Below are 24,143 nucleotides of genomic sequence, written 5' to 3'. Positions count from 1 at the left end.
TTGTCTTTGACACTGGCTTGTTTACCACATTCTGCTTCTACTACCGTATTGGCTCGAATATAAGACAGTGTTTTTTGCATTAAAATAAGACTGAAAAAGTGGGGGTCGTCTTATATTCGGGGTCTAGACATTATATCCATTCACGACGCTAGATGACGCCAGATATCAATGAAGCAAATGCTGAACTTGACTGCCCAGGGCCCAGGCCAAAGTGAACCCCTGCCATGAAGAATAAAAATAAAAATAGTGGTAGCACGAAGAAGAAAAATAATAAATTGCGGTAAGAAGGAAAAAAGAAGAAAATAATAGAAGAGATAACAGAAAATGTAGAAACGCAGCGACAATCTGGAGAAACGTGGGTCGAAGATCGGCCAGGTTAACCGGCAACTGAGGAGAAGTTATGATGTAATTTACATTTCAAAAACCAGAAACCATTCATTTACGAAGGTGATTGCACTTTATCAGTATTGTATTGGTTTGTTTATTAAACATAAAACATACAGTAATAATTTGACAGAAAATAAGGTAGATAAAATAGTAAAAAGAAAGAAATCAGTCTTCATTCAACACAGTTCAAGGGAGTAGGAAGAAGTAAAAAACTTATCTAGTCCTACCCCGTTATGTGTTCATATCTAATAAATCATGTTTATATCAATCAGAAAAGAAAAAAAGTAAGAAGAAAGATGTCTCCATTAAGGCTCATACTATACCCATAACCATGATATTTTTACAACTTTTGGTTTGTATCGGATTATATACGTCACACCCTGGCACTCTTGTGTCAATTTTCTCTTGTATTTCAATAATTTTCTCTATTTATCAACTTAGCTCTGATTTATCATTATATTTACGGTTTAGAATTGATAATTTTAACTCTGATTGATGTAGGTTGTTTGTACTATTTTTTTGAATTTGTTTTTTAGATTTGAATGAGGCAAAATAACATGCTTTTTCTCTCAAATATATTGTTATAATCATTTGTTTCAGATGTACTGTCATTATTTTCTGTATAAAAATTAATTTGGTGTTCAAAAAGTCTTTTTTCAAACTTGAGTCTTGAAAAAGAGGGGGTCGTCTTATAATCATGGCCGTCTTATATTCGGGCCAATACGGTATTACACGTAAGCAGTCGGAAACTGCAGACACTCACCGCTGAGCGTGGCGTGGCAGAAAAGGGGAGCAGGGACGCACTAGCAAAATACACTGGCTGACAATCTAAAGAAAGCAGGATTTGCCGCTGGCCCAGGAATGTGTGGGATCGGATGAACGATTGGTTGCCCAATACGTCAATCACGATTGGCCGGTAGCTCACTCACTTGTCCCAAGTCGATCGCAAGGGGTGTCGTGGGGAAAAAAAACAAACATGCCAAATCATGTGTATGTTTTCCTAATATGATGTATTTTTGTGTTCGTGCACATTGCACCGTTAGCATCACAAAAAGTATTTGAAAAGCTCAAATGAAATAAAAAAGCAGGTCACCTTTAACCTATGGTGGCGCGTAACCTGCATCACAGGAAGTTGTTAGCGGTCAGCAGCTTGCGATCACAGCTGTTCTGCGGTGTCTTTTATTGTTATTATTATTCTCATTCAGAGTTTGTTCCATGCACAATTCACAGAGGACACGAGCAAAGAATGGCAATCTGGAGTGCAGAGAGAAGCATTTTAAAACGGTACACGTAAGCGACGATCGTTAACACGCTGCGAAAGTGCATCCCATGTCTCCGCGTCAGGTCTCAACGAAGGTAGGCAGTGATTTCATTTTCACAACCACATAAACTCTTGTGTCTTGTATGAACATTGTGAGTTACTTCTTATGCATTTCTGAGGAGATGTCCATTTTTCCCCACAATTACAACAGTTCCCAGATGTCTTAATGAAATCATTTTGAATACCGATAGCATCAAGTTGATAACAGGTTTTGAGTGGGTAAGTTCTGTATCACAGTAAGAAGTCACAGAGGTGCCACTAAAAATGATATCACTAACAGAAGAATGTAAGATGAACGAGTTTCAAAAAACTTAATGTGACCGACGTCATCCCCAATGTTCTTCACACAGTGTGTGTGTGCACGTTCTGTCCTCGCATTTTTATGTGAATAAGATCGATCTTTAGAATGTAACATTTCTCCCCTCAATCCCCTTTAACACGAACAACTATTCACTTGGATTTTATTCAGGCTTTCCTCTTGCTGCCATCCCTTCATCCCTCCCGCTTCAGCCTTGCCTTTTGATCAGCACTACACCAGGGACCTGGATGAGCTCAAGGTGGCCTGGCAGCACAACAGAGGCCCTCGGCTATATCACCAAACGCTACAGTGGGTACGTGAATCGGATCCAAGGCTGGCCAAACTCTCCATGCGACAGATCAGAGAAGCATCAAGGGTATCTCTAAACCACCACGCCAATTCCTTTCCATTTATAGCTCAGTAGACTGGGTTAAACATGGCTACCCAACAAGGATTAGTGCAGTGGTGGTATCAGAAACATGCATGAACTTTTTGGGCAATGATTGTGGAAATTGAAATGTAACGGTGACGGTCATCTTAAGTTTATGCTTGGTTTCCCCCAAAAGTCTTCAATCCTGTGCACGTACAACACCTGACTTTAAGTGCAAATCACTCTTTCTCCCTTTTTAATGCTTCACTACCAACCTAAATCTTGCATACAAGCGCTTCTTTCATCTTTTTTCCCCGAGTCTCCTTCTTAACACTAGGCTAAATGCACTTGTTTCTTTGTTCATCATCCAAAGCAGCCACACTCAGTAATATACTACCGCCCAGCCACCTTCACTTCCACTTCTCTTACTGAATATAGATTTTAGAGTGAACATGATTATTCCCTGTTCAACTCCTGACACCAGCTCAATCTGTATGGTGATTTTATCACTACCGTGCCTCGCTAAGTGAAAACACACTAGCACCGTTATTGTCTCTTGGCGGTTTGCCATGCTGATGAATGGCGAATGGGAAGACTAACTCGAGCATTACACTCAAATTATGAAACTATGACACAATTCAAACATACTGAGAAAACTTCTGACTTTTGGTATTATTCAAGCAATTGTTAAAAATATACTGTATAAAAAATACAAAATTTAAAGCAGTCTATGCTTCATAGATTGTAATGTTTTGTTAAACTTTTGTATCATCTGTAACATCATTTAAGCTTTGAATCATCAAAAAGGTGAAAACATAAGATAAGATATCCTTTATTCGTCCCACAATGGGGAAATTTACAGCCTCCAGCAGCAAGCAAGCAAAACATTTGACATACCTCAGAAAATATACACTAACAATACTCAACAAATTCCTGTGGAACACAAGAGCTCGTGTGGCAGAAATTTACAGAGACTGACTTGCAAATGCAATGTGAAAAGAGCCACCCGCTCTCCTTGTTTTATTTACTGCCTGAGCGATGGCACGGCCCCAACTCTCCCCTTTTGCTTGAAATAGATCAAAAAGTTCTACAAGCTATAAAATGTTCTAACAGCTGGCAACGAAGTGGATTTCCATGCAGCCTGGCCAGCGCGCTTGTGTGCTAGACACATAATAACAATTGCCTTTTGTATTGCTCTATCCATGGGAACGTTTGGGTCCATCTGTAGACAAGGCTGGCAAAATCCCCTTTAAACAAAAGTGCATTGCAATTAAAGTGTCTTAATTTTGACTCCTAAGGGACCATAAACTTCCACGGTATTACGTTCAACTTTTACCAGCCTCTTTTCCATAACAATAATGTTGTTTTGATGGTTGAACACTAATGTCTACAGGGAATTTACAGGATCGTAACATAAAAAGGCATAATCACAACACAAAGTGAAGGGCACTTTGAAAGTGCTCTAAAATTATGAATGATTTGAATGCTTTCGAGAAGAAACCGCAATTACGGTTTTACATATCCCATTTCAAACGCATTTAAAGTAGAGTGCTGTAAATACAATGTTTTACGAAAACGTCATTGCTAATTTCTACAGTTTATAACAATATTTAATTGTGCTTCATTTTCATTTTCGTTTTTTTTTTTAATTTGATGTAATAAACAGGATCTAAGTTATTCTCATGCGTCCCGTTTTCATACAGTCGATCTTCTGTCCTTTCTATCAAGCCGCAAGTTAAGAGTGTTGTCTGGCACTCCATTCAAGAATAAATCTCAAAGCTTTGCATCCTTGTACCTTGAACTCAAGCTCCATGCCGGTGACGTGCTCGCCGCTCTCCACCTGAGCCAGCTTCTGGATGTAGGAGTAGAGGCTGCGGGCCGCCACCTCAGTGTTACCGCAGGCCACCGCCTCCAGCAACGCGTCATGAATGAAGCTGTACTGGTCCTCTGTTTGCACCATATAGTTGCGCTGTGAGCGCATCAGTGTCACGTGGCCATAAATGTCAACAGTCTTCTCATGCTTGATTCGCTCGAGCATGGCGTCGATGACAATGAAACAACCTGTCCGACCAACACCGGCGCTGTAGAGAGGAGAAAAAAATAAATACAGTACATTAACAAGACAAAAAGTCAAAAATCTAAATTTTAATTTTTTTTTCTCTTGTTATTTACCCCATCACAACACGAGGAGACAATGTTAAACTACTCAATATATTTAGAAAGGGGAGAGAAGGAAAATTAGATCCACTCCAAAAGTAATAAAAGAAAAAAAAAACAATTTTGATTTACACAGTGAATCCTCTTCAGTGGTGTGGAATTACATACCACTATATACAAGCAGATATTTCAAATAATTACCGTATCAACCTATCAAAGGCAAAATACTGTGGACAATTTTTGGGATTATCATTCCTGTTGATAGAGTGACACCACTAAGTTCTACAAGTTCTTACGGTCCAAAGAAAAATAAGTGTGGAGTTTTTCAATTCAAATAAGAAATTAACAGCAATGAGAGACCGACACGTTTTTCAATGGAAAGGAACAAAAGACTATTTCTATTTCGATGGCCAAAGGCAGGGGTGTCATATTCTTTCTAGTCGCGGGCCAGTTTGGAGTTGCGTCATCCCTCGGAGGGCCGTGATGACAGTGAAACCACAAAATTATTACTTGTACACAGCAAATGAATATTTTACTAGTTTTGAAATCAGTCAAGTCAATTATAATAGTTTGTTCAATAATTGTTCAAATGAGTGTGAACAATGAGGTTCAAGGCAGATAGCTGCCCCATCTACAGTACATCAAGTATTAGGATCGTATGATACAGTACAAACTCCGGTGAAAATAATAAACACATTGTGAAATGATTATTTTCGCTTGCTATTTTATTTTGTTCATCGAGGCGTATTCTTTTGAAACAGCTACTGTATTGTACCGGATTGTGATCATAGAGTACCGGGGCACCTAATGTTGCGTCCTGTGATTCTATACTACTTGTGATGGAATGCACTAAAAATGCATGAGAAACAATAATGTCAACTGTACACAAGCTGTCATTTCAGATTTCTAGTGTAACGCTTTGGACTGATTGGGGTCGTCTTATCACAAAAAGGATGGCTTTGAATAAGCCTTTTTGAGTAGTACAATCTGTAAAAGGCTACAGGGCAGAAAAAAAGGAGGAAACATGAAAATGGGATCGGATTAGGGTGAGTCTTTTTGACGGCATTTGGAAACAAGAGACAGACACGGAGAGAATGGCAGAAGAATGGAGTGGTGCTTTGAAGGGGAAGATCATGTGATCACTGGAGAGAGAAAATACCTGCAACAGCTAAGAAAGAGTGACAATGGTTTTCTATGTGAATTATTTAATCCATAATACTCTATACAGGGGGAGGACATATGCCATTTTGTCCATTTTTCAATGTTTTATATGCCCCACTTATATGTTGGTTGTAGTTTTTAACTGCCCAAATGAACTCAATCCAATAAAATGTATGTTCAGGATGTCCATGTTTGTGTAAATCTGCAAAAGAAAGACAAAAAAAGTCTTGACGTCGGGTCCTACCCACCCCTCAAGTGTGAAATAAATGTGGAAGGAAATATGTTCCTCTGTGAATTAAAATGCTTTCATTGAGTGAGTCGCAAGACCACACGGCCACACGGGGATCCATCAGGTTGTCAAAACAATGGCGCGTCATTGGCCCAGCAGTGTGTGGAGTGAATGTAAAATTGTGTAATTTTAACGAGACAAAAAATATGATTATCTATCCCAAAGATATATATATATATATATATATATATATATATATATATTTTTTTTTTTTTTTTTTCTCAAAAGCATGTCACACATGTTATTCTGACACATTGGAACCTGTTTTATGAACACTCCACCTGCTTTAATTATCTTTTTAGCAAAAAGGCAAAGTAAAAAAAAAAACATCCCTGGCACACATTTTCACATTTATGATTCATTTCACTCTACAAACAAAATCATTTCACTTGGCTTTCTTGTTTGGAGCAAATATGACTCGAGTTTTATATTCAAGATACAAACATCTCTGCAGATTGCATTAGGATAAGAGTTATTTTTGCTGACCTGCAGTGGGCAATGATGGGTCCAGCATCAGGCGGGTTGCAGGTCTTGACCCTCCGGAGGAAGGCCAAGAAGGGCGTCGGGTATTCTGGCACACCGTGGTCAGGCCACGCTGTGAACTGGAACTGGCGAACCTCACGTTTCTCACTCGATCCATTCTAAATAGAATGAAGGGAGCTGTGTTTGATTGAAGAAAATAGGTTGCTTCCCCCCAGTGAGCCTACTATTTAGATTTGCGTGACTTCACACTGATTGATATGAATCCAATGGTTTAGCTTCTTTCACTGACAATTTTTTTTGTTGGTTACATTTTCAACATTCATTGCAGTTCCTATAAAAGGGGTGAATGTTTTATAGATTTTGGTAAGCTACAGCTGAGAAAAAAGGATCCAGAGAAAGAATCTTTGCACAGTATGAGAGAAGAGAAATCCCTTCATCGTTCAGTCCTCTCCTCTTCTCCTCTTTATGGAGATACTGTTTGCATTTCAATGCAGCCTTTCTGCTTTCCTGACAGGTTTTTTTCCCCCCACTTGCTGAATAAATGAATAAATGAGTGCGGTAATTAAAAGCAAACTGGCCTAGTTCTTATTTTTATGGGTTTTTCTTTGGACACTCCCTGATTTTGCTGCCGAGGCGGCCAGCAAAAAAACTGACAAGCCATCGGCTGCTACTTGTGAGGAGACATTTTTGCATCACTGCTGGAAACGCATACATATGGATCCTGACCACAGCCACTGCTTTGAAGATTCGCTGTTTTTGTGCATCTGCCGCCACCCTCTACTACCAAAACACAAATCCAGCACGGAACACCAAGGCACGGGATGAAATAATTTCAGATTCTATACAATATGTCTTAGCACAGATTCAATTAATGCAAGGTGACTCTGCGTGATAATGTGTGTGTGTGTGTCTGTGTGTGACTGTGCAAATAGCGCTTGTGATGTCTACTTTAATTTAACTTAAATTTGATCTCTCATTATGCCCTCTTGTCATTTCAAATGCATTTTGTTTCAAAAATGGGACATGGTTAACATTCACATGAGTGTTTGTGTACAATTATGTCAGACATTTCTTTTTTCAGTCCATGTCTCACTGCGAGCCTTTAAACCCCAAACAGGCATTTTCGAACTCAAACCAAAAGAAATCAGTTCAGCCTTAGCAAAATACGGTTTCATAGTTTCAACAGTTGTGTATTAATTACGGTCAACATTAAATTGGTTTTTGACTTGCACGGCAGAAAAAAAACATCTGTCAAACATACTTCTGTTCCCTACTTACGACAATACTATAAGCTGAAACTGTCAAACCAATAAAATACCATTTTGTAGATATGATAATACCCCAAAGTTATGACACCACTTGGCACTTGAAAATGATTATTATTATGATTTATGAGTACTGATTATCATCACATCATCACTGGGGTGTAGTGGTGCAATTTGCCATTACGTTAGTCCTCATTAATTTTCGGTGTGATCAAATAATATTCTGAGAATATAAGCAAATTTTAATCTAAAGATTTACAAATCTATTACCATCGATGAAAACCCACATTTTAAATGACATCAGAGTTCCAAATGCGCACACAATTCATGCTTAAAAAATAAATAATTAATCTGGCCACACACACACACACACACACACACACACACACACACACACACACACACAGAAGTGCATACACATGCATTCCCCTCTTGTGGATGCACGACTCATCCGTGATTTAACGCAGCAAACGACACGCTGTCTGAGTCCAAATGTAAATGTGAGCAATCAAGACACTGGATGCTTGAAGACAAGTTTAAGACATCTTGAGACGCTGCCGGGAATCAGGCCATGGCTTACAACTAATGTTTTCATATTTGTTGTGTTGGAACTTTTGTCTGTCTGTTTGTTTGTGTGCGTGAGTTTGAGCAATCTGCCAATTATGTATATTGAGTTTCTCTTCTGCTCACTTCACCTAAGTGCTCAATTTTGGCAGACACACTAAGAGATGCATTGAAGAGAGTGCACTGAAAAACTGCAGGCTGCCATATACAATCTTACAGTACATACACATTCTGACACACACACATAGTATCAGCCCGTTTTTATGTCACATGAATTCACTGTGGATGAATACATATATATATAATATTTACCTTGTGCAAGGAAAAGGTGCGCACACAAAAAGTGGCTAATTCGATGGTGTCCAACAGGGTCACTTGAGTCATACCGTAGGTTTCTGTGCCACGACTGGGCCAGTACTGGTCACATTTTATCTGTGAAAAAGAGAAGAGAATTTTAAAAAATGAGGTGTAAAAAAATTGCATCATGTGAAAGGAGGAATTGCAACGACATGCTGAATGTCAAAGAAATACAGTACACAGAGGCTGACGGAAGACCGTAGCTCATCTCACACATTTCAGAGAACCGTGTCGATTAAAACAGCAGTGAGAGCTGACAGAAGCTCTAAAAGAGCTTCTTTGTCCTTCACAACTGAGAAATGCGCAGTAAACACACACAACCGCACACATACACGCAAACGCACACACACACATAAACACACACTGTCTTGTTATAATTTTCACAATTCCCACCTGAACCCTTAACTACACAGTAACTAATGTAAAAAAAAGTCATGCATATCTGCATTGTCGACTAAATTTTTTTCATTCAACATCTGCTTGAACGTTTGCTTTTCAGTGCTTGTGCAGTAAGCCTGCAAAAACACATCACCTGCCTCTTATGTCAGTGCATCTCATTCACGGTCAATATGGTGTGACACCCTGGAACACACTTTCTCTCTCATTTCCTGCTCAAACTGACACTGAGCTTCCAGCGGCCACATGCGCTGATCATGTCTGACAGTGGAGGACAGAGCCTGTCAGGTTGGTGCACAGGTAAGCAACTGAGGAGAGGTGAGATGAAGTGGAGACACCCGGGGTGTATATATATATATATATATATATATATATATATATATATATATATATATATATATATATATATATATATAGTCTGTTGTTGACACTGGTTTGGCTTGACAGGTTGATGTCATATTTGTATTTTTGACACACAACAAGTCCACTGCTTGTGATAAAATTACCTTAGATGGTTTCACATTGTGCTTTTCCATTTTCATTGTATTTGTTCTGAGACGCTCATCCAAGATTTAAGCTTAAGTTCCCAACAATGCTCTCAAAGGGTATGACAACAGGGTACTGGAAAGGAAATACCGTGGATCCAGCTCATTTATTTATAGTTTTGAGTTTAAATAGACAAACATGGAGGCCAAAGCTTTTACTTTGGCCAGAGCAATTATGTTCAGTGTTTGGTTTTATTTCCATGTATTTATATAAATAGAGAGTTTAGATTAGATAGTTTTGTTCTTAACAAAACACACATTTTGGTCAGTCAAAGTTCTGTACCAGAATCCCTTTGTTGCAATAAATGCATCAAGGCCGTGTCTCAATGACATCAAAAAGCCTTTGCGATGCTTTGCATTTTATTGCACCCGCTTTTAATTGTTTTAGAGGTCTATGCATTCTCTTTAGCATGTAAAATGCATATTCTACAGGGTTTAAGATATAGGAAGGGTAGGGATGATGGAGGTGGTTCAAATTTAGTACTACTTGCTAAGCAACTAAACGGGATGTATGCTGGTTTTGGAGTAAAGTTGCATATTTTCCGCACTATAAGGCGCACAAAAAAGGCATTTGATTTTCTCAAAAGCCGACAGTGCACCTTATATATATGTAAAAATTCCTCGTCTCACCACCCCTCGGGTGGTGTCCGTCCCTCATTCAGCTTGGGTCCTCGACCAGAGGCCAGGAAGCTTGAGGGTTCTGCGCAGTATCCTTGCTGTTCCCAGCACTGCACATTTATGGACTGAGATGTCCGATGTTGTTCCCGGGATCTGTTGCAACCACTCATCTAGTTTGGGGGTCACTGCCCCGAGTGCTCCGACCACCACAGACACGACTGTCACCTTTACCTTCCAGGCTCTCTCCAGCTCCTCTCTGAGCCCTTGGTATTTCTCGAGTTTCTCATGTTCCTTCTTCCTGATGTTTCCATCACTTGGGACCGCTACATCCACTACAACGGCTTTCCTCTGCCCTTTATCTATGATCACGATATCTGGTTGGTTCGCCATTACCATCTTGTCAGTCTGGATCTGGAAGTCCCACAGGATCTTCGCTCTGTCATTCTCCACCACCTTCGGAGTTGTTTCCCATTTTGACCTTGGGGTTTCCAGTCCATACTCCGCACAGATGTTTCGGTAGACTATGCCAGCCACCTGGTTATGGCGTTCCATGTAGGCTTTCCCTGCCAGCATCTTACACCCTGCAGTTATGTGTTGGATCGTCTCAGGAACCTCTTTGCACAACCTACACCTTGGGTCTTGTCTGATGTGGTATATCTGGGCCTCGATGGCTCTAGTGCTCAAGGCCTGCGCCTGAGCAGCCAGGATGAGTGCCTCTGTGCTGTCCTTCAGGCCAGCCCTCTCTAGCCACTGATAGGACTTCTTGAGATCAGCCACTTCAGTTATGGTCCGGTGGTACATCCCGTGTAGGGGCTTGTCCTCCCATTATTGTCCCTCTTCCAGCGCCTCATCTTCTGTTCCCCATTGTCTGAGACATTCTCTGAGTACGTCATCCGTTGGAGCCTTCTCCTTGATGTATTCATGGAGCTTGGATGTTTCATCCTGGACAGTGGCTCTCACACTCACTAGTCCCCGGCCTCCGTCCTTGCGTACAGTCTCAGGGTGCTGGATTTGGGATGGAACCCTCCATGCGTGGTTAGGAGCTTTCGGGTCTTAACGTCCGTGGTCTGAATCTCTTCCTTTGGCCACCTTATTATTCCTGCAGGGTATCTGATCACTGGTAGGGCATAGCTGTTTATTGCCCGGGTCTTATTCTTGCCATTGACCTGGCTTCTTAGGACTTGCCTCACTCGCTGGAGGTATTTGGTCGTAGCCGCTTTCCTTGTTGCCAGTTCGAGGTTGCCATTGGCTTGTGGTATACCGAGGTACTTGTAGCTGTCCTCAATGTCTGCTATTGTTCCTTCAGGGAGTGAGACCCCTTCAGTGCGGACTACCTTTCCTCTCTTAGTCACCATCCGACTACATTTCTCAAGCCCGAATGACATCCCGATGTCGCTGCTGTAGATCCTGGTTGTGTGGATCAGGGAATCTATGTCCCTTTCGCTCTTAGCATACAGCTTTATGTCATCCATGTAGAGGAGGTGACTGATTGTAGCTCCATTTCTGAGGCGGTATCCATAGCCTGTCTTGGTGATTACTTGGCTTAGGGGGTTCAGTCCTATGCAGAACAGCAGTGGGGAGAGTGCATCACCTTGGTATATGCCACATTTGATGGACACTTGGGTAAGTGGCTTGCCATTGGCTTCAAGTGTGGTTTTCCACATCCTCATCGAGTTCGCAACGAAGGCTCTTAGGGTCCTGTTCACCTTATACAACTTCAAGCATTCAGTGATCCATGTATGTGGCATCGAGTCATAGGCTTTTTTGTAATCAATCCAAGCTGTGCACAGGTTGGTACGTCGGGACCTGCAGTCTTGTGCGACTGTTCTGTCAACCAGGAGCTGATGTTTGGCTCCTCTGGTATCTCTACCAATGCCCTTCTGCGCTTCGTTCATGTATTGATCTATGTGTCCACTTAACTTAGCCGCAATGATGCCTGACATGAGCTTCCATCTTGTGGAGAGACAGCTTATTGGCCGATAGTTGGATGGGGCTGCACCCTTCGAGGGATCCTTCATGATCAGGACCGTTCGCCCTTCGTTTAGCCATTCTGGGTGAGTCCCATCCCTCAGCAGCTGGTTCATTTGTACTGCTAGGCGCTCATGGAGTGTTGTGAGTTTCTTTAGCCAGTAGGTGTGGACCATGTCTGGGCCTGGTGCTGTCCAGTTCTTCATATCTGAGACTCTTTCCTGTATGTCTGCCACTGTTATGGTAACTGGGTTCTGTTCAGGGAGGTTGCTGTGCTCCTGTCTCAGGGTCACCAGCCATTGTGCACTGCTGTTATGTGCAACCTCCTTCTCCCATATGCCTTTCCAGTACCTTTCAGTTTCCAGTCTTGGTGGGTCAGCTCTGTTGTTAGGACCCTGCCACTGAGCGTACACTTTCGCAGGTTGTGTTGCGAACAGCCTGTTTATTCGTCTGGCCTCATTCTCTTTCGTGTACCGCTTTAGGCGACTGGACAAGGCTTGGAGCCTTTGTTTGGCAGTTTCGAGTGCTTCAGGTATGGTCATCTGAATGTACCTCTCGGGTATCGGCCTTTTCATCACGCCTCTCTGGGCCTCCGTCAATTGACTCACATCTTTCCGGGCCGCCTTGATCTTAGCCTCCAACCGTCTTTTCCATGGTGGGTAACATATCTCATGGCTTCCATGGTTGCTCTTATAGCGCATAGTCTCCAGGATCACTGATGCTGAAGCGTATATCAGCTCATTGGTTTCTGTGATCGTTACGGTAGGGATCGCCCTCAGTGCTGCATTCACACTTTCCATGAGACTTTCAGATGGTACTTCACATAGCCGTTGTAATCGGTTTCTAGGTTGCCCAGCTTTCATTCTCGCCATGATCTTAGCTTTGAGGTCAGTTGCTGCCTCGCTCAGCATTTCATTCCGTGGGGCTGGCCTCCCAATGTCTTGTATGACCTCCTCCTCTGATTTGGCAGCCTGGGGCCCTTCACCATGGAACCTGCGTTGTACCTCACTAATCTCAAGTTGTGACAGCAGTTGCCGTTTGTAGATGTTGAAACACTGAGCTACTAGTTGTTTCGTGGTCAACCGTGACTTTGGGTTTCGAGGTAACCATTTAGCCCACATTCTCTGCATGTAACCCCTCTGACTAGGGTTGCTTGAGTAGTAGCATTCCATCAGAGCCATGTTATCGCATCTCGCCAATCTCCGCTTTGTTCCAGTAGCCCATTTTTCATCAAGGTGCTCTGGTTCCCCGGGCGACGTCTGAGCCGGCATGTCATTCGTTTTATTGTCTCTCATCATTGTATGAGGTAGGCATTAGCGTGAAGGATCTTGCCCAAGGACCCACACTGGATGGTGTTATGTGCAGTGACCCCCAAACTAGATGAGTGGTTGCAACAGATCCCGGGAACAACATCAGACATCTCAGTCCCGAAATGTGCAGTGCTGGGAACAGCAAGGATACTGGGCAGAACCCTCAAGCTTCCTGGCCTCTGGTAGAGGACCCGAGCTGAATGAGGGACGGACACCACCCGAGGGGTGAGATGAGGATTTATATATATATATATATATATATATATATATATATATATATATATATATATATATATATATATATATATATATATATATATATATATATACGTAGCGCTTTGCTACAGCTGCTGTGGTTGTGAAAGCTCTATGTAAATAAAGCGGTATTGTATTGTATTCCTTTAGTGTAGCTCCATCCATAACACAACAGCAGCGAGAAAATTGGCTTCTGTTCTATGTGACTTATAATGCACCCAATATATGAAAACATTATTCGAAGGACCTTACAGTGCGGAAAATATGTTCGTCACAAAGTTAAGCCTCAGATTTGCGGATTTCCACCCATCGCTGTGCCTTCCCTTGTGTTCCAGAGTTTACCACACTGGGGCAGACATGACATTGAACACTGATTCACCGAGTGGTTTTCAATGTGTACCTCCACCAAAAAGTTTTGATTTTGTCACTCTGAAATTGTTCTGACATCATCTCTCCCAGTGTATGCGCTGCAGGGTGGTCAGAGCACACTGCCTTCCAAATTCGACATTTGTCAATCTAAGTGCATTAGCCAAGGAAGTATGCTCCTTCCTCATGCACCCTGGTAGTTGCGGCATGGTGATGCGCCGGTGCCACTGCACAAACACAATGAATGACTTGGCTTGGTTCACGGCACACGGCACTATGCTCCATGTAGCACAATTTAGCTGTGTTTTGCTAAATTGTGACGGGTCGCCCAAGCAGTTTGGTTGCATTATTCGATAAATTTGTACACAAAATGTTTCTGAAGGTTCTTTTGCTGCTGCCATCATGTTGTTCAATGAATATTAATAAGTACATCTCAGAAGAATTCAGGCAAGCCAAAGCGATGACAATATGTCCATTAAATTTCATGTGAGCTAGTATGCGTCTACGTTCCTGTCTTTCTTGGACATTACCCTTTCAATCACTTTGGTAAAGTACATTTTGGCTCGCATGTGCTTTTTCGCTATTTCCAGCTTGGGTTTCCTATTCATCTTGCTAATGAGTGCTATGCATCTTTTGGTGTAGTCTCGGTATTGTTGTTCATGAAGTATGCAATATGGATTCTGATTATTTCACTCCTGCCATGATAGGTTTGTGACTGGCGTCACTAGTGTTTGTTGTTGGGTCATGTTTACCACTCCCGCAATATTTCCGGATTCAACTGCTACCGTTTTCCTTTATCTACCTATTTAATGTACGGGTATGTGGTTTTTACTTTTTGAAAGTGTGCATCGGCACAGATAAATTACCGGGCTTTGGGCCTCTTAGTATGGTTTTCCAAGACGCTGTGTACAATTGGATGGTTCTACATTTTTGTGAACCTGTTTAGGGAAGGCGCTAATTAGAATGTGTTCCATGGTTAGATACATTTGATGTGAAAGTATCTTAGAAAATCTCAAAGACCCTGTGACAAAACAAGAAGTTTCATTCAGCTCTGACCTAAACAATATTCTTGAGGATGAACGGGCAAAAAAAAAAATCCACAGATCTAGAAACAAATTTTCCTGGAGAAATGGAAGATGCCATCGTTGCAAATGGGAAAACAACTCTACTTTGGGTTTGTATGCCCTGTATCACTTTTATCCAAAGTGTAAGTGAAACATAGCCGCTTACGCCTAACCTTACAGCAAACTTTTTTCAGCAACAGACTGCTGTCAGAGGTACTAGTCACTCATACTGCAAAAACTCCTCAATTTCATTTAAGCTTACTGCTCTGTGCGAAAAGCAGCATCTGTCGAGTGTTATAACTTGCTAAGCTCTTTTTCCAGTATGGGACGAATGTTTTGTTGGTCCGACAGAAACCTCTCCCACTTTTGTAGCTGCAAAAAGGTAATAAAAAAACAACACAGCCAAGTCCCCCGTGGCTGTTGCCCAAACTATCAGACGCGAGCAGGTAGTCCATTTGTAAGATAACTGTTCCTGCAACCGCATTCGCCACCCCATTTAAATTTCTCAAATGTAATTTATATTCTACTCTGAAAGTGAGCCATCTCAAGAAAATAAAGTCTGATTACCTGCCAATGAAGTTGGAGTCGGCATCTGGGAAATCACTGCAAAGCTGCGCCATTTTTCACATTTTGTACCTCGGCTTCATGATTCAGTGATTTGATTTTGATGTATATTGTGGAACAGCATTTTAAAAAGGCTACTGCAGTCACTCAACGCGAGCTGCAGTGTGTTGCGTGAGCAGACTCACCCGTGACTTCTCCTCCAGTCTGGTCATCATGACCACAGTGGCTGCTCTCTGCTCCCACACCATCCTCCAGAAGTCTCCAAAAGTTTCTGGTAAAGGGCCCTGGGTGGCAATGTATGCATTCTGCTTCCTATAGCCATCAATGTAGTTGGCATTGATGTAGTCACTACCTGTGATCCCTACACAAAAAAAACAGAGCATCACACACACACTTTTTTCCACATAATTTTGTCATGTGATCATGCCCTTGACAATGCAGAAACAATTGCCTTTTTTCCTCATCAGTGAAAATGTAAAAACCTTCCAAGGAAAACTTTTTATGTGTCACATCATGTTCTATGGAAACCAACGAAAGGTTTTGGGAAAAATATGCCTCCAAAACTTCACAAAAACATTGTATAAATTATGCCACAGAGCTGGATTCTTCATCTCGGCTGTTCAGTGCAATATAGCAAAGTCAACTTCCATCCGACCTTTGTCTATACCACATATCCTGTTCATGATTGTGAAGTATTGGAGCACATTCCAGCTCAATTCATATTTTTTTTCTTCTCTTTTTTAGCATGTTATAAGCAGAAGCTAAAGAAATATATTAGTGGTGGACACGAAGAATACTTTTTTTTCAACTTGTAATTCAAATGTGATAAGTGTGTCTAGCAGATCCACCATGAATACACCACAAGAAGAGGCGGTTCAGGGTCTCCATGGCAACAACAGACAATTTCTGCTTTTATCAACTGCAGCTTATAATACATTTCTGATGGTTTATAATTAAAAACCCAATAGTTTCTCCGTTTCTGAGACATATGTTGAACATAAAAAGGTCAAGTGATCTCCTACTCTGACTTCCTAGAGCAGCACCCCTTGCGCTGTTTTCCCGCAGATTTGTGCCATCTGTTCAGTCTAATGTTGTTCAATCTGGACTACATATCTATGGTTGTGGTATATAACAGACTCCATCTGATTTAGCACTGCCTCAACAGTATATGAGAAGCTAAAGGCAGGAGGTTGAGCCGGTAAACTGGTCCCTAAAACTCATACTAGTCCTCTAAAGGTCTCAGCAGCTGCAATGACCTTATCGCTTCACTACATAGAGGAACCTATACAAACGAGCAACATTTTAATGTCAATGATGAGAGCAAGGCTTGTCATCATGAGCTCTCGCTTTCACTGACATCGCGTAGCTATAAGCATCTGCAGCAGAAAACGAAAAACTTCAAAGGTAAACTATGTAGATCACCGCATTACGGTTGCTCCTGTTACCGAGGGCACAAAGTTTCAAGTGTGCTGTCGGTCTGTCGTTTGATCATCATGCACCGTGCTTATCTGTCACCGAGCTCTAATCTACACATGTGAAAATCAAAGTTGAACCCACTGTGGGGCACATGTTGAGAAAACAAACTTTTACAGTCCTCTCAGGTGAAATGGAACGCGTGACGGAGCATTTTGTGTTTGAAAGTCACGTCCCTGTGACTGACGTCGCGGCACTCGAGCGACAAATAATGAAACACTTGGCTGGGCTAATTCAAGAGTTTAAAAGAAAGGAGACTTAGTGAGGACAAAAGCCAGGATAAGAGTGGAAGAAAAATATACTGCAGACAAAGACAGAGATCATAATGCTCACATTAAGAGGGAAGAGTAAATTAAAAAGGAACAGTAATGAAAAAAATAAATTATGAGCATAGAATGTAAGCAACGCGAATTCCATTAAAATGGATTCTGCACTATCCGACAGTGGTGACTTGGTTTTAGTCAAGGCGAAATGAACGGAGAAGAGGCGGTGTGCATGAATTGTTATTCTGCTGAAACTAATAGCAAAATCACTCTGGTGTAAAATAGAAATTTCAGACTTGATTAATTTATGTATTTATGGATGATGCGTTTGTTTTTCTTTTTTTTCCCTCTCTCTGTGAGCTTTTTAGTTTTTCTTATGTTACACTTGCAAATTGTGAGGTGCTGAAAATCTACGTGGGACATTTAGCCCACACATAAGGAGAGCATGGAGAAGAAGCCATTTTGTCCTCATTGAGAGGAGTCTGGATTTGTTCTCGCGTTGCAACCCCAAAACAATGTCAGCAGTGAAGGGTGACTACCTCTGACAACGTCTAGAGCGATTTAGTAGTCAAAGGAAGAATCTTCTAGCTGCAGTGCTGTGTCTGAGCATAGTTTAGAGGGAAGTGGAAGATGGGCTAACAAATTGGCTTGTGCAAAATAATTAAAAAAAAAATCCTGAATCATGCTTAATTAAGTGTGAGATCAAACTGAATGCCGAATCAAAATGGCCGGAAATAAATCTTGACCAAAACAACAACAAGATCAATAAAAAACTTCCACCTAGTTTGACTGAAACAAGTCCTGGATTCGCACTGCTACAGTTCAGTTTCAAAATGTTGAAAATGACTGTGGGAGTGTGCACAAGGAGAGGACGGTTGAGCCTTACCCTCAATGGGAGCCAGGATGACACGGGAGTGGTCGTAGGCAATGACATTGGCGTAACGATTTTTGGGCTTGTTCACCTCCAGGTTGGAGTGTTCCCAGGTGAACTGCTGGCCTGGATCAATGGACTGATGGGGGGCAGAGACAAAAGAACACAATTAGAAGAACACAGATGAGATGTGCAAGGTGGTGGTACAATTTGCATGTTATCTCAGCAGAGAAAAAAAAATGTTGACACAAATTTCCCAAGTTGGGAATATATGAGGAGCTTTTGCAGAAATACAAGAACTGACAGACTGAATAAGGTCCAGTTGGAACTGTGATCCAAATGTATAATATTGCATTTGTCTTACTCATCCTGATTTTCTTTGTGACTAAATTCAGTAGAAACACACTTTGGAGCGAATCTGAACCATGACATTTATTAAATCAAGAATCTGATTTCATTACTGCTTCCTTTAATGGGTAAATGTACTCTGTCACAACATTCTAAACATTATAAACCACATGTAACCAGAAACAAATTGCTTAAACAAACAACAGAATCAACATGCCTAAACAGAATGAAATTGTTGATTGTTGATATTGTGCAATGTGTGGTGGGTGAGCAAAGCTGTCACTAGTTGCTTGTGGTCTTTTGGGAACAATCATCAAGTGTGACAGCTTGAGGAAGGAAGGAAGAGGCCTGCAGTTTATCTTCCCCACACATCGCCTGAAGCAGCATGTCAAACATAGTCTATTATATCTGTTGGTCTATTGACATCATTAAACCAAAAAATACTCATGCAAAATGAGCGGTCAAAATACAGAACAGGCACAGCTCCCACATTACACTGATCTAATGCTTCATATTCTATTCGGATAACATATTGTTAAATTTAGTCAGCTGAGGGGTTCTACGATATTTAAGGTAATGTTCAAACTTGAAATTTGGCATGTCTCAGAGCAATGGAGTAAAAATGGATTCAACAACTTTGGTGCAAGCAGCACACTGAACACCTGAGTTTTGAAACAGAAAGAAAGCATCGTTTTGTGTGAGACCCTAAAATATTTTAAACATGCAATTACCATATGGCAATTACAACGATGTACAAAAATCTACAAAACCAAGGAAGTGCTAAATAAGAGATCTTTGTACATATTATACACTTCATTATTATTAGCACATATGACCTACTGTGTGGAAATATGGGGAAATGGCTGCAAAACAAACACACTCTCTATTCTAAAACTACAAAAAAAAAGCAATTTGAATTATTAATAGATCAAAATATACGGAACCCACAAATCCACTATTTATCAAATTAAATACGATGAAATGTTATGACCTGGTTGACTTTAAAATCGCCCAATTAATGTACAAAGCACACAACAACCTGCTCTGCCAAAACATTCAGAAGTTTTTCGAAATTCAAGAAAGCAGCTATGATGTAAGAGGTACCAACTTATTCAAAAAACTCAAAACAAGAACAAACATCAAGCAAAGAAGTGTATCTATCAAAGGTGTTAATCTGTGGAATAATTTCGAAACAGACCTGAAAATGAGTAAATCGCTTGCTGAGTTCAAAAACAAATTCAAAAAAATTGTACAAACAACCGACATTAATCAGAGTTAAAATGATAAATTCTAAACATTAAATATAATGATAAATAAGAACTAAGTTGATAAATAGAGAAAGGTATTGAAATATCCATTATGAATACAAGAGAAAATTGACACAAGAGTGCCAGGGTGTGGATGTATAAAATCCCGATACAAACCACAAGTTGAAAAAATATCACGGTTAAGGGTCAAGTATGAGCTTTAATGGAGACTTCTTTCTTCTTACTTTTTTTCTTTTCTGATTGATATAAAATGATTTATGAACCCCCCCCCCCCACCTCCAAACAATGGATGCTTTATTCTAATTATTCATGGTTAATAGTTACACATCTGCAAATGAGTTACAGTGCCAACAATGATAACTAGTTGGCAGAATTTGGCAACATATGGAGAGTGACGGCAAACAAAAGATAAATCGTAAAGTCAAGCTAAATTGTGGGCACCTGGTCTCTCTTCTCATTGCTGCTCTTCTACGTTCCGATATCCTGCTGTCTGGGCTCAGCTAATCCTCCATAACCGAGCCTCCGCAGCATCTCCCTCTCTTGCCTCTTTCCTCCATTTTTCTTTCTCCCCCCACTTCCTCCCTGGCTTAAACCCAATCAGTCAACGGCCTGTAGAGCGGCGCTTGGCAAGCCTGAGCGTATGGCCGAGTGGCCATTCATCACGAAAATAACAAAATTAAAATTACACTTCTCTCTTTAATTTGGTCATTTATTTTTCCTGAGGGCTGATGGGGTTGTTTGAAAGGGCACAGGGATGGCGGGAAAGTAAAAGATAGATTGGGAGAAGAGGATTGGTTGGTTAAATTCACTCTTTAAGCCAAATAATTACACTTGCCCTCTCGTCTCTCGCCTCCGTGAACAAAACAAGCTGGTCCCTTTAGCTCACTGCTCGGCTGTAGATTTATAAATAATAGATACTGGAGAAATGCTGCAATGCTACGAGAAGTCATTATCCAACAACAAATCCAACATCTTTGGTCAGGCAAGATGATGGCAATCCATGCGCGTGTACCCTTTGTCCCCCTCCGCCTCGCATGCAGCGAGGTGACAGGCACGGTGATTCAGGGATGGCGAGCGGGAGATATTACTTGTATGCAAACGAGAGCTGATTCAGCGCTCCTGATTTCTAATCAACTCCGGTGTCATTTATAACCCAAGCGGTCGCAGAGCTCAAGACAGCTCAGTTAGCACCGCCCTCCCCACACCACGTACGGGCATTCACAACAACGCATCAGCTGAGTAAAACCCAACGCATGTGCTTACATATAACATGCTAAGTTTGCTTCTGATCTGGTGAATTCAAATTTAAGTACCGTATTTTCCGCACTATAAGGCACACCTAAAAGCACTCAGTTTTCTCAAAAGCCGACAGTGCACCTTATAATCTGATGCGCCTTATATATGGATCAATATTCTGATTTCTTGGACGCAGTATTTTAACTCTCCTGTAAAGCGCTTTGTTACAGCTGGACCGGTTGTGAAGGCTCTATATCAATAAAGCTGTATTGTATTGTATTCCGTTTCGTGTAGCTCCATCTAGTGGATGGAAAACATAACCGGGGCCACGATTGTAGCTTCAATTCTATGCACCTTATAATGCGGTGCGTCCCATATATGGAAACAGTTTTAAAATAGGCCATTCATTGAAGGCACGCCTGATACTCCAAAGCGCTTTATAGAGCGGAAAATACAGTAATCTCCATACCTATTCCTACATATATAGACACAATCATGAACAGAATGACCAGAATGGAGTCTTCTACAAAATCCAAAGGATGAGAAACTTTTTGCCCACCCACCTCATATTCTTGGGAGAGCTTCAGGTTGTCGTTGGCTTTGAGAAGCTCTGTGTGCTCAGCCAGTTCGGAGATGGGGATAGGAGGGTGATTCATCATACCTGCTTGCCATATCGACAGAGGATGAAGTAGCAGAAAAAGAAAGTTTGACACATTCGGACAACTTTTCAAAGTAGACATTTCACACGATACAGTAGTTGAAGTGGAGTATCTCTGTGCATAGATAACATTGTTGAATGTTGGGTTTTAGAGATGGGGAAGCTTGTGCATAAGATGGTGTCAATTAAAAGAACATGTAGTAACTGGGTATGTTCTTGGAATTTGAGCTTGTGGATAGACAACCACTTTATATTGAGAAAAGGCGCAGAGAAAACTATAAAAATTGCTTAAGATAGTTGTGATGAGGATGTCGTGGCTTTATTTGGATCTCATTTTGGAAGATTAAGTTTGTTATTTATAATGAAAGCGTGGACTGTGAAAATGTATTTTTAAAAGTGTTTACTGGAATCAAAACAAAAAGTCAACGGTAGAGGGCATACTCTAAGCCATTTCCAAAATCGCTAGTGCTCCAGGATAAAAACCTCATTTTCTGAATTTACAGAGCAATTTGGGTTTGAAAATCTGTTATTTTTCAAACAGTTGGACGTTCAGTTTGTTCAGCCTCCCTCCAACGTGCATATGGGTTGCTGTTGCAAGAATAGTATTGGTAATGAGACTACTCATTTGTGACAACAGTCGCCAGCAGGATCGCGCTGTGGACTATCTTTACGACACTCAGGGTTGGATACTGAAGTGCTCGAATAGAATATGTGGCATGGCAATATTTATTTATTTATTTTTCATTTGAGGCCTTTTTTTCACACAAGCTCAAATGCCAAATGAATGTTTAAATATTCACAATTAAAATAAAATAATAAATACATAAATATAAATCAATGCTATGGCCTTACTCAGCATGCATGTCAGAACGACTACATTAACAATCTTTCATTTCCTCTCACTGACAATGCAAAGTCAAAATGGGCAACAATGCTGTTTGCTTCAGTTGCACTTTTGAGGCAGAGCCCCAGCTCTCAGCGCTGTCTATCTTCATTAGTGACAACAATTCATTTTACACACACAACAAAGCAGTAGCATCCACTTCATGGAGATTTGCGAAGATTACGATGAGAGCATGAGACAAATGGAGATGACATGGAATGCCATGATACTCTCCAGAAAATGAGTGGACACATTGAATTAACAGATTACTGTACTTGACACGAGTTGGGTAAGAAACATGCTCCTTTGAAGTGGATCACACACAGAATTAATATTATTCCTCTGGAACACAAAAGCCGGTGTGCTGACTGAAAAGCTCAAATCATCTTGGAGGATTTGTTGTATTCATCTTCTCATTCATTATCATTTACTCAGTAAGTGAATGCCAAAATATGGATTCAGGGTGCAAACACACCACTCGGAAATGAGTTGTTTATCATTTCTGCCACCGGAAGACAGCAACAACTTAAATTGCAAATTAAATTTGCTTGTCAGTTAAGTTGCTTGAAATTCAGAGGGAAAGGTGTGAGATGCTTCGCTAGAAAGCAGGGAATGTGTATGCAAATGAGGGGCCCACATTTCTCCTGCAGAGAACAGGAAATGGATCTTTCCAGTCGAGATCAAAGAATGTTTGTGTTGGTGTTTTTTTTTTTTTTGTGTGCATGTGTGCAAATGTCTGTATGGTTGTCCATATACATTTGTGAATGTGTGCAGCTTTGCAGGCACACTCCATCAATTGCTTTTACGTTGGGCAGGCCACATTACCGTCTGCATGCAGAAGTGCTCGCAACATGTTCACTAGATACATCACGCACCCAAAATGAACCACGTTGCTGCTAGAAGAGACAGATGGTCGTAAATTTCTTATTCCTTCTTTACGAGTGTATCAACATCTATCTTTGCACTTTGTCAGGAGGACTTATCACACTCACCCTGATGGACTTCACAACTCAAACCATTACTTGAGCTCTTACTGCGCTCTTCAAAAGTGCATTTGTCCTATGGTGAGGCATCCATTCCTTCCATCACTGTCATTTATAAACAACACACTGTATTGAAATGTTGCCCCCCCCCCCCCCGCCCCCAAAAAACGCTTTACTTTGTTGTGACCCTCATTCAAGCCAACTTACTCAAGGACAAAAAGTTATTCCTATCTCCTCTTCCGTTCCCTCCCTCATTTGCTCTTGCCCTTCTCTTCAACAGCATTTCACCCGCCACGCCTACATACTTTTCCCAGCACAACTAAACGTGATCAATAAGCATAGACAACACACTCTAGCGTCCAATTATGTATTTCCAATCTCCCGATGTGCTGCTTGACACATCAGAGGTATGTAATGATTCT

At 41.1% G+C, this 24,143-nt stretch overlaps 1 protein-coding gene across 17 annotated transcripts in view; it reads right to left on the bottom strand.

Annotated features, from left to right (window-relative positions):
* ptprsa (protein tyrosine phosphatase receptor type Sa) overlaps window positions 1-24,143 on the bottom strand; it is a 223,294-nt gene that overhangs the window by 11,292 nt on the left and 187,859 nt on the right. For 11 of the 17 annotated variants that reach the window (XM_052074413.1, XM_052074423.1, XM_052074420.1 and 8 more), the window contains 6 exons: window positions 21,761-21,861; window positions 18,361-18,484; window positions 15,924-16,099; window positions 8,608-8,727; window positions 6,470-6,624; window positions 4,172-4,457 (listed from right to left, as the gene is read on the bottom strand). In XM_052074413.1, coding sequence (XP_051930373.1) covers window positions 4,172-4,457; window positions 6,470-6,624; window positions 8,608-8,727; window positions 15,924-16,099; window positions 18,361-18,484; window positions 21,761-21,861 — 962 coding nt within the window. The remainder of the gene's footprint in view (window positions 1-4,171; window positions 4,458-6,469; window positions 6,625-8,607; window positions 8,728-15,923; window positions 16,100-18,360; window positions 18,485-21,760; window positions 21,862-24,143) is intronic. The other 6 variants (XM_052074418.1, XM_052074424.1, XM_052074425.1 and 3 more) reach the window with 1 other exon arrangement.

Source organism: Hippocampus zosterae, chromosome 8, assembly GCF_025434085.1.
Source record: "Hippocampus zosterae strain Florida chromosome 8, ASM2543408v3, whole genome shotgun sequence".
In the NCBI taxonomy this organism is placed as follows: Eukaryota; Metazoa; Chordata; class Actinopteri; order Syngnathiformes; family Syngnathidae; genus Hippocampus; species Hippocampus zosterae.
Note: the sequence above shows the minus strand (reverse complement) of the source record. Positions and strands in the feature narration are given on the sequence as shown.